General features: G+C 36.4%; 1 protein-coding gene across 1 annotated transcript; it reads right to left on the reverse strand.

Moving 5' to 3' along the window:
* Positions 1 to 2,016: 2,016 nt before the first annotated feature.
* On the reverse strand, positions 2,017 to 7,931 carry c1ql2 (complement C1q like 2). Its single transcript, XM_087267264.1, has 2 exons — positions 7,082 to 7,931; positions 2,017 to 2,975 (listed from the first exon to the last, which is right to left on the reverse strand). Exons 1-2 carry the CDS (start codon positions 7,646 to 7,648, stop codon positions 2,796 to 2,798), a joined length of 747 nt encoding a protein of 248 aa, XP_087123390.1. The 5' UTR covers positions 7,649 to 7,931; the 3' UTR covers positions 2,017 to 2,795.
* Positions 7,932 to 10,962: the final 3,031 nt, after the last annotated feature.

Below are 10,962 nucleotides of genomic sequence, written 5' to 3' on the forward strand. Positions count from 1 at the left end.
ATATATATATATATATATATATATATATATATATATATATATATATATATATATATATATATATATATATATATTGTTCTTATTTGTGTACATATCCAACTATTCTTTTATTGATTGCTTATATTATGTGCATTACTTTGGCAATACTTGACAAGTCATGCCAATTAAGCTCTTTTCAATTGAACTGAATGGGTTATCTGCACTTTTAGTTTCAGTCAGCCAGCCTCAGCACTTCCGGTGAGCTGTCTTTCCATTATAAAGTTGCCACGTTTGAGGTCTGATTACTTTAGGAATCAGTGAACTTCCCTGCCTGGCGGATATGCGATATAAAGTGGCTCTCAGACTGGACAAGAAGCACTGCATTAAATTACATTTGACATATCTTTAAAATATGGAAATTAATTTAACCCCAGTATTTTCAGTGGAGTTTCTGCGCTTGCCCGCTGATCCAGACAGCACTTGTTTTTAAACTGTCTTTCATCTCTTGTTATGCTTGAACAACTAAATGAATGCTTAAGTTTATTTAACTGAATGTATTGTAATTACAGCATCGATGCTGTAAAAGGAACCTTATGAAACTAAAGGCTTTCACTGGAAGTTCATCATTGGCTGAAAACACTGTGCATATGGCCCACTGAGTTGAGTAGAGAGAGAGAAAAAGAGAGAGAACACAACTGCATTAGTTGCACCATCAATGTTTCATATAAATATATAAATATGTATGTATTTTATTGTTTTATAACATGTATATATTTCTTTCCCTTTTAAAACGTATATTATTATTGTTGTCATTTACATCAGTGTTGTTATTATTATTATTATTATTATTATTACTTGCTTATATTGTGTTTTTTTCTGCTATGTGTACTTTGGAAATGTCATGTGTAAAAGTCAAAATTATTCGTCCTCCCGTTAAATTTTAATTCTTTAAAGTTTTTCCCCAATTTCAGATTTTCTTCAGCACATTTCTGCACGTAATAGTTTAATAACTCATCTGTAATAACTGATTTCTTTTCTCTTTGCCATGATGACAGCACATAACATATATAATGTAACACTAGATATTCTTCAAGACTAGGGATGCAACAATTAAGCGATTTCACTATTAACCGTGATTTAATTAGTCAAGGTTAATTAAACTTTAAGGCTTTTCAACAACACGGAACAAAACTGCTGCAACTAAACAAAGTTATGCCAACTGTGCGCTAGTTTAAGGTTCTGAGCTTGTGCACCGAGGTTAACACACACGCACACAAGGTTTAACTATGGCTGATGCTATTAACTAAGGGCCCTTCACATTTAGCATTTTTTGCTCGCACAAATTCGAGTAGGTGTGTCTATAAATGCGGGTAGAAATGTGTATATAAAGCACGAGTGTGTTGCAGCGTGCACAATATGCGAGCACAAGCAGTGCGCCTCCATTGGAAGCGACATGTGCGCGCTGCAACACACTCACGCTTTATATACACATTTCTACTCGCATCCAAACAGGAGGAAAATGCAAAATAATAACACCAAATATTTCTGTTGTATGGTTGATCTAAAGTGCCTTTAGACAGACATCCAGCAGTCTTTCACTACATTTGTTCTCTTAAAAATGGAAATACTTACATTTACATGAGAAAATACTTAGAAAATGGAAGAAAATAGATTTACATTAGACAAATACTGTTTGTTTATTTATTTGATCATTTATTATTTATTTGTTTATTTATTTATTTGCTTTTTCATTTATTTATTATTTGTTTATTTATTAATTTATTGTTTGATTATTTATTTGTTCATTTATTATTTATTTATTTATTTATTTGTTTTTATGTATTTATTTTTTTATTTGTTTATTAATAATTTATTCATTTATTGTTTGTTTTATTATTTCTTTATTCATTTATTATTTATTTATTTATTTATTTGTTTTTATGTATTAATTTTTTTATTTGTTTATTAATAATTTATTCATTTATTGTTTGTTTTATTATTTATTTATTCATTTATTCTTTTTTATTCATTTATTTTCAGTTTAAAATTATTACTTGTTTAAATGTCAGAAACTTTTTTCACTTATTTTTAAGTCCAAGGAGAAATGGACTATTGTTAGTTCATTGTTAATAATTTGTGTTGTACAGTATTATTTGGTTACCGAGCATCAATAAATAACACTTTAAAATATAAAGAGTTTCCATGTGATTTTAGAAACTAGTAGTTTTAAAATCAATGAATGCATAATAATCGTGAAACCGTGATCATTCCTCAAAATATAATCGTACAACCAAAAACTATAATCGTTGCATCCCTATTAAAGACACTAGTATTCAGCTTAAAGGCTTTACTAGGGTAATTAGGGTAAAGTTAGGGTAATTAGGCAAGTCATTGTATAACAGTGGTTTATTCTGGAGACAATCCAACACTAATATTGCTGAAGGGGTGAATAATATTGACCTTAACATGACTTTAAAACAATTAAAAACTGCTTATATTCTAGCCCAAATAAAACAAATAAGACTTCCTCCAGAAGAACAAATATTAGAAAAAACACTATGAAAAATTCCTAAATCGGTGCAACATCCTTTGGGAAATAATGGATAAAGAAAATTCACAGGAGTTTAAATAATTCTGACTTCAACTGGTAATCGTGCTAATAAAGTGAATTGAACTGAGAGTGTGTGTGTGTGTGTGTGTCTGTCCTGCGCACAGTGAGCAGGTTGTCAAGCAGCAGTCCGTTTTATGTGCAGAAAGTGTGTGTGTGTGTGTGTGTGTGTGTGTGTGTGTGTGTGTGTGTGCGTGTGTGTGTCAGCTCAGTCTGGATACAGGATGAAGCCAGAAAATGTACTGTATTTGTTGTTGTTTCCGCCGTGTGCTTTTCCGCCGTCCAGTTTGACATAAATCTCGTCTCCAGAGTCCAGATGCAGAACCACACTGTTGCTGGCGTAATCGTAGTTCTGATCGGCGTCCTGCGCGATGGCGCTCGCACGAACCTGCTCAGAGAAACACACAGAGAGACGCTTACAGTCTGCAGTCCAGCAGATTCAGCTTTAAAGTGCTCATGAGATCAAAACTAACCATGTTGATGTTGTTAGCTCACATTGCTAGTTTAGTGCTGAACAGTTAATCTGAGCATGTCATTAAGAGAAATAAATTGGTTTGCTCTTGTGATCTTTAATTGAAATCTGAAAAAGCACTTTGGGTTTGTTTCCAGTTAAATTCTCAGATTAGATCTGTCTGAGGTATTGGGCGGGGCTTACATACTTAACCACGCCCCTCCATCTGTCATCACTATGACAGCAGACAGAAATGGTGAGCAGGAGGAGTCTGTTAGGCTGTGATAACTCTTTCCAAACCCTTTCCCCATCTTTCTGAACGACACACCGGCACTACCTGACAAAAGGCTTGTCATGGATCCCAGTTGTAAGAGCAGCAAATAATAACCTGACTTACAGTGGATCACGTGTAAAAGTGTCAGAAGGTGGATTTCTCTGCTGAATCATCTGTAGATCTGCATCAATCATCACCAATACTGCAGAAGACCAACTGGAACCAGCATGGACCAAGATTCTCATAGAAATCAGTCAAGTTTGGTGAAGGAGAAATCATGGTTTGGGGTATATTCAGTATGGAGAGATCTGCAGAGTGGATGATCAACATCAACAGCCTGAGGCATCAAGACGTCTGTGCTGCCCATTACATTACAAACCACAGGAGAGGGACAATTCTCCAGCAGGATAGCGCTCCTGCTCATACTCCAGCCTCCACATCAAAGCTCCTGAAAGCAGAGAGTGCTCCAGGATTGGCCAGCCCTGTCACCAGACATGACCATTATTGAGCTGATGAAGGAGGAGGTGTTGAAGATGAACACAAAGACTCTTGATGAACGTCCTGCTGAAGGCTTTCTTCTTCATTCCAGATGACTTTATTAATCAGTGATGTGAGTCATGTCAGAGATGTATGGATGCAGTCCTCCAAGCTCATGATGGAGTCAGACACAATATTCATTCTGTCTCCACTGCAGCAGGACTTTATATTCTATACTGGACATTATTTCTGTTCAGTGATGAGACTTTAGTCTGAGCAGAGTCAGACCGCACTGTCCTCATCAAATCAGTCAACATGAAGACATGATCAGATTTATTGAGCTCAAATCAGCAAAATCTAGAGGCCTTCGCCTTTCATAGAGACAATTCTGATGGCAAATCATCAGCTAGAAGTCAACTTGTTATTTGCTGTTCCTAACACTCGGATAGATGACAAGACTTTTCTCAGGTAGTGTAGTTTACTACATCCAATCAGCTCGCAGTGGAAAAAAAACAAGCCACACCCACTGTTTTCTCCTTTAATATTCCGTTTTCTCTAGGAACTGCGTCACAATATGGAGAAAAGTTCATTTTCATTTGTTTTCTTTTCGGCTTAGTCCCTTTATTAATCTAGTGTCGCCACAGGGGAATGAACCGCCAACTTCATTCATTTTCTTTTTGGCTTAATCCCTTTACTTATCATAGGTCGCCACAGCGGAATGAACCGCCTACTTATCCAGCATATGTTTTACGCAGCGGATGCCCGTCCAGCTGCAACCCATCACTGGGAAACACACACTCTCATTCAGATTTATAGGTGATTTAGATTTATATTCAGATTTAGAATTATAGGTGTGCATTTTACCTTCTTATGCATCAAACGTGAGCTCCACACTTTTTCTTGATTGAGACATGTTGAATTCTTCATTCATCATTTGCGGTGTTTCTAAATTACATTGCAATTTCTCTCACCATTTTTTATATCTGTGTTATATTTTCTGTGGTGGTTCAGACCCCTGATAAATACGGGACTAAGCCAGAGTAAAGTGAATTAGTTTCTGTAAAGCTGCTTCTGGCCATGACGCGTTCACACCTGAAGAGATGCGTTTAAGGTATTATATGCAGCATTCTTGATTTATTCTCTTAGGTATGGCAAGATCCTTCACACTTAGAGGGAAAATGTGCTCAATTATAAAGCTTAAAGCATTAGAATAGGCACTCAGTATCAACCGATCACCATGACAAGGAATCAGTACTCTGTATTAGCTGCAAAACTCCTGATCGGAGCATCCCTAGCTTTCACCCAGCTTGGCTGTCAGAGCAGCAATACTCGCCCTACAAGACTGATCTTGGTAAGTCAGTAAATGCACCCTTGGAAAAAAGAAGTATACTTAAGTAAAGGTCAAGTATAAACGTATACTTTATTTGGTAAGCATACTACTATCAATGTAGTAGTGTACTTTAAATGTTCTTACAGAAGCCCCTTAAGATATACTGCAGTAACAAAAGCTGCACACTTTGAGGATCAAGAAGATATTAAAATAAATGTTCATTTTTAGCTTGTACGGTGGTACAGTTCAAATAATTGTTCAGTTTTTTACTGCTGTCATTAAAAGAAACAAATGAACACCATGACTCCTTGTGTCGGTGTCAGTCTGAACAGCCGCGCCGCTTCACAACACACTGTATAATGCAAATCACTGAAGTATGGTTGAAAACACACACATTTACTCTAGTGTTTTTCTTCATGTGGGCTCTTTCGAGGTCTTAGAGCAGGTAGCTTATTATCCGACTAGTTAAAAGCAAAATAGTAGCGTGATGACAGGATTTTATTGATCTATTTTATTGATGAAACCTGCAAGTTAAAAGTTGCTGTTTTATTTATTTTTTCATTTTTATGTATTTATTTATTCATTTATTATTTATTTGTTTATTTATTTATTCGTTTATGTATTTATAATTTATTTATTTACTTAATATTTGTTTATTTATTCATTTATTGTTTATTTATTTATTATTTGTTTATTTGTTTTATGTATTCATTCATTTATTTATTTATTTGTTTGTTTATTTTTTATTTGTTTTATGTATTTATTCATTTATTTGTTTATTAATATTTTATTTATTTATTTATTTATTTATTTATTTATTTATTTATTTATTTATTGTTTATTTATTTATTCATCTAGTTTTGTGAGCTAATCTAAAGTGAGGACTATTCATGCTTTATAAATCCCTTATAAATGACAATTAAAGGCTCAGTTAAATTCTAAACAGGAAAAATTACATTATTCATTCCTATTCATTTAAAGATGCACAAATAAAACTGCACTTCAAATTAAAAATAAATCGTTGCAACCTGATCTAAAATAAAATCACTGTAGAGTTTAAACATTACATCTTAAAATATTGTTAAATTACAATATTCTTGTTGTTTTATCCGTTTTTTTGTCGTATTTTGATACTCCTGTTATTCAGCAATGTTTAAACTTTACAGTAATTTTACTTTTCAGATAAGATTGCAATGATTATTGTTCATTTGATTCTGAGCCTTTATTAGTCATTTATAAGAGATTTATAAAGCATGAATTATCTAAGCATAAATAGTCATATTAGTAAATGCCTGAATAATAAGATATATAAACGGTGATTTCAATAGATTATTAATCATTTACTCACTAATTTTGAATTATCCTAAAAACCCTCAACTACTCTCAAATACAACTGGTTTTTAAATAATGTGAGACTGAATTTAGTAATGAAATATAAATCATTAACTAAGTATGAAAATACAATTATTAAACACATTATAGGTGCTTATAAGTCAAGAACACAGCATCTGTATCTGCAGTTATAAACTGCTTACTAACGTTTATTCTGCATGTGGATTTGGGAAGCTTTTAAATTTGGGTATAGGCAAAATCCAGGAGGAAATCCCAAAATAACAGCAGAGTTTAACTGGTTAAATTCAGCCCAAATTAATTGTTTACAACCACTTCACTTAAAAGATGTAGTAAATGCAAGGACTCAGCTTTGAATATTTTTTTCAGTTCATTACTTGGGTAACACTTTATAATAACTACACACTATAAATCATTCATTAAGCATTAGCATTAAGTGAATTCGTTATTTGTTAAACAAACAAATTAAGTTGAACATAACTACATTTCATTTGTTTGTTTAAATTCAGCACATAGCCTATAAATTGTTTGCCACAAATTTGCAGGCATCTGTTTTTCCTTACAGGATTGTAAGTTTTTACTGAACCATTAATTCGCGCGATGCGTCTGTACCTGTCCGTTTTTGCAGAGGTCTGCCCACATGCTGGTTCCGTCCCCTCCGCGCATCAGCACATGGTACGTGAAGTAGTAAATCCCGGACACCTGACAGGTAAACTTGCCGGTAGTGGGATCATAGTGATTTCCAACATTTGTCACAACATCATCAAAGCGGAGCACCTCGTAGCCTTCATGAGGGTTTTTCAGACCCACGTAAAAGGCGATCTTCGCGTTTCCCAAAGCAGGACCGACGTCTCCGGTCTCAGTCCGCGCCGTTCCTGAAGCGACGCCGGTAAATCCCGGTCTGCCGGAGTCTCCAGGCGGACCCCTTGGACCGGGAGGACCGGGCTCTCCAGGAGGACCCCTGGGTCCGGGTTTGCCCGGACGGCCCGGTTCTCCTCTGGTGCCCTGAGCGAAAGCCGGCGGGATGGCGCTGAGGTCCTGCATCACCTCCAGAGCCGTGGCGCTCGGTTTGGGGTTGTAGGGGTCGCAGATCATCCGGCAGGTGCCCATCATCTCGTAGTGTGCGGCCGCGGGGGTGCGCAGCAGCAGCGGGAGCGCGATCACCAGCGCCGCGATCATGATGACGCCCGTGAGCGCGCAGACCGAGCGCCTGCTGAGGAGCGCCTGTGAAGCTCGCGCTGGAGAGTCCGGATGGGGTTTGGAGGAAATGGTGACGCGCGAGCTGGAAAAGCGCACCAAGAAAAAAGTTCGTTTAAATGTATAGAACAATACCCGCGCTCCCCACCGATGCTGAAATGTGTCGTGATTCCTCCTCCCTGTGACCCCTGGCAGAACAGCGCTGTGTGCGCCCGAGCCAAAGAGACACCGGTGGCACGCGACGCGCGCTGACGTAGCGCTTATTCTGCGCTCTGAGCATCTCCGTTAAACGGTCTTTATAGAATCTCTAGAAACATTTTACACTCTTTAGAACCTCGTGTAAATAGTCATTTCTGACTTAATCTGGCTTAAAGAATCTTTTTAGAATCTATTGAACTGTGTGTAAATAAAGAGATCAGAGATGATCTGAGTTTAACATGTGTTCTCGTTCAGCAGAACGGGTTTATATATATATAGTTGAAGTCAGAATTATATGTCTGATAATATTTTTTGTTCTGGAGAAAGTCTTATTTGTTTTATTTCAGCTAAAATAAAAGCCATATTTAATTTTTAAACACCACTTTGAGGACAAAATTATTAGCCTATTAGCCCCTTTAAGCTATATATATATATATATATATATATATATATATATATATATATATATATATATATATATATATATATATATATATATATATATTTAAATGTCACTTAGAGCTGTATAGAAGTGTCTTGAAGAATATCTAGTCTAATATTATTCACAAAAGAGAGAAAGAGAAAAGACATCAGTTCTTAGAGATGAGTTACTAACACTATTATGATTAGAAATATATATATATATATATATATATATATATATATATATATATATATATATATATATATATATATATATATATATATTTTTTTTTTTTCTTTTTTTTTTTTTTTTTTTTTTCAGAAAATGGTACTTTACCAAGTACCAGAGAATGGCATTTCTTGGTTTGGATGTTTGAGGTGTAGAATGATGAGATGTTTCAGAAATCGTATAGCTAGAAAAGATTTTGTGTGTTAGCAGTTGGAAAAAACAGTATAGGCCAAATATTATTGGTGTATGTAGCATAAAAACAAACATACTGTCAGTAAAAATAAATATATATATATATATATATATATATATATATATATATATATATATATATATATATATATATATATATATATATATATATATATATATATATATATATGTATATATTTAAATGCAAAGCAGAAGTATATTCTCCCGAATACAGTGAAGAACACAATTGTGTGTGGGGTCTTGAAGGAGATGCATCATGCAGGCATACTGACTCATCATACACTTTCCAGAGCCAGGCTGAGAAGAATTACTCTACTCTTTTCTATGCGGATTTAGGATTTAGTAAAGGTGAATATGCGGTTGGTACAAAACTACAAATTGTGGATGCCTGAAAACCAGTTTTTTTTTTTTTGGACTAGAATATTCTGGTTCCTCTCACCTTTGACCTATTTATAGGTCTGTTCTACAGTAAAGCAGTGATCGGTTACTGATCAGTTATGAAATGAGTGTTTCCACACGTGAGGAGTGTGTGTGTGTGTGTGTGTGTGTGTGTGTGATCAGGTGGATAAGTGTAGCATTTTGACTGGTTGTGTTTGGAAAAGGAAAGCAAGTGGCTTCCTCTTAGGTTTGTGTGTTTTCAGTAGAGAGTTGTGTGTAGTGTTTTGAGAAAAACAATTGAAAACTGAGATGAAGGCTGAGAAACAGCTTCAGGTGTTGGAGATTTGCTGTGCAGTTCTGCGTTTCGAGTGAGAGGTTTCCCAAATCATGTAACAAGAAAAGATTTTGTGTGTAAGCAGCTGGAATACTGTGACTGGCTTTATTAGTGACCTGTGAAGTGTGTATTCTCCTCCAGATGTTTCTCATGTGGTGTTGTGATTAGAGCAGGGAGATTTACTCAGTATTTAAGAGGACATCTTTAATTCTGTGAATAATGACTGCATAGTGGCATAAACATGTGATATTGATCAATAGTGCAGTGCTGTGGTGATTTGAGGGGTCAGTGGAGTCTGCTGTATTCCTCTGTCCTGGTGTCGTCCACCAGATCCAGCACAACATGACTGTGCATGCTTAATTATTACAGTAATGACTCACCTCATCCTGAAGAAGAGCTCACTCTACTGCTGCACATGACCTTGACCTGCTGTGTGTGTGTGTGTGTGTGTGTGTGTGTGTGTCTGTCTGTGCTTTAGCTTATCTGCTCACTGGTCTGTAGATGTGGGTCTGACTGCTGTGACTCAGGGTTACGTGTGTGTGACAGAGACCACAACCATGAATAAACTCACACACACAGACACACACACACACATACTTGTATATATGGTTTACAGGGACACTCTACATGCGTGATGTATTCCATACTGAACAAATCTTTATATGTCCCTAACCCAACCCAGGCAGCACGGGGGCTCAGTGGTTAGCACTGTGCAGGAAGAAGGTCGCTGGTTCGAGTCCCGAGTGGCTCAGTTAGCATTTCTGTGTGGAGTTTGCATGTTCTCCCTGTTTTGGCGTGGGTTTCCTCCGGGTACTCCGGTTTACCCCACAGTCCAAACACATGCGCCACAGGGGAATTGATGAAGTAAATTGGCCGTAGTGTATGAGTGTGTGTGTAAATGAGTGTGTATGGGTGTTTCCCAGTACTGTGGTGCAGCTGGAAGGGCATCCACTGTGCAAAACATATGCTGTAATTGTTGCCGGTTCATTCCGCTGTGGCGACCCCTGATAAATAAGGGACTAAGCTGAAGAAGAATGAATGAATGAATGAATGAATGAATGAATTGTCCTACTCAATGCAGTAAATGAAAACGGTCAGATAATACACTACAGACAAAAAGCACCCATCTTCTGCCAACACACACACACACACACACACACTGGTATGTGTGTGTAAATGTCAGTGTGCCGGCAGCAGTGAATGTCTCCTGCTCCAGTTCTATAGCACTGAACCCTGCATACATTACCAGCCTCTCAGGACACACACACTTTAAATGCTAGCGTTGGCCTTTATGCGCACACACACACACTTCCACATGAATACACATACAGTACATAATGTAAAGGGGGTAAAGTCTGGGTCGAGCAAGGTAAGACAAGGCCACCTGTAAATCTGTAACTGTATATCTAATCCGCAAAATAAGTGTTTTATTTTTTTAGCAACATTTTTACAGGTTTTTTGTTACCGTAATTTAAATGGTGGACACATCTGTAGCCTAATTAACAGAACGTTTCCCTTTTA

The sequence above is a fragment of the Danio rerio genome, chromosome 9, assembly GCF_052040795.2.
Source record: "Danio rerio strain M-AB ecotype USA chromosome 9, GRCz13ab, whole genome shotgun sequence".
In the NCBI taxonomy this organism is placed as follows: domain Eukaryota; kingdom Metazoa; phylum Chordata; class Actinopteri; order Cypriniformes; family Danionidae; genus Danio; species Danio rerio.

Bases quoted from the DNA above. Each gene is read 5' to 3' on its own strand.
- c1ql2 (XM_087267264.1), bottom strand. From the start codon at position 7,648: ATGATCGCGGCGCTGGTGATCGCGCTCCCGCTGCTGCTGCGCACCCCC. The intron at 2,976-7,081 runs GTACAGACGCAT...TTCTCTGAGCAG, and splicing joins ACCTCTGCAAAAACGGACAG to GTTCGTGCGAGCGCCATCGC.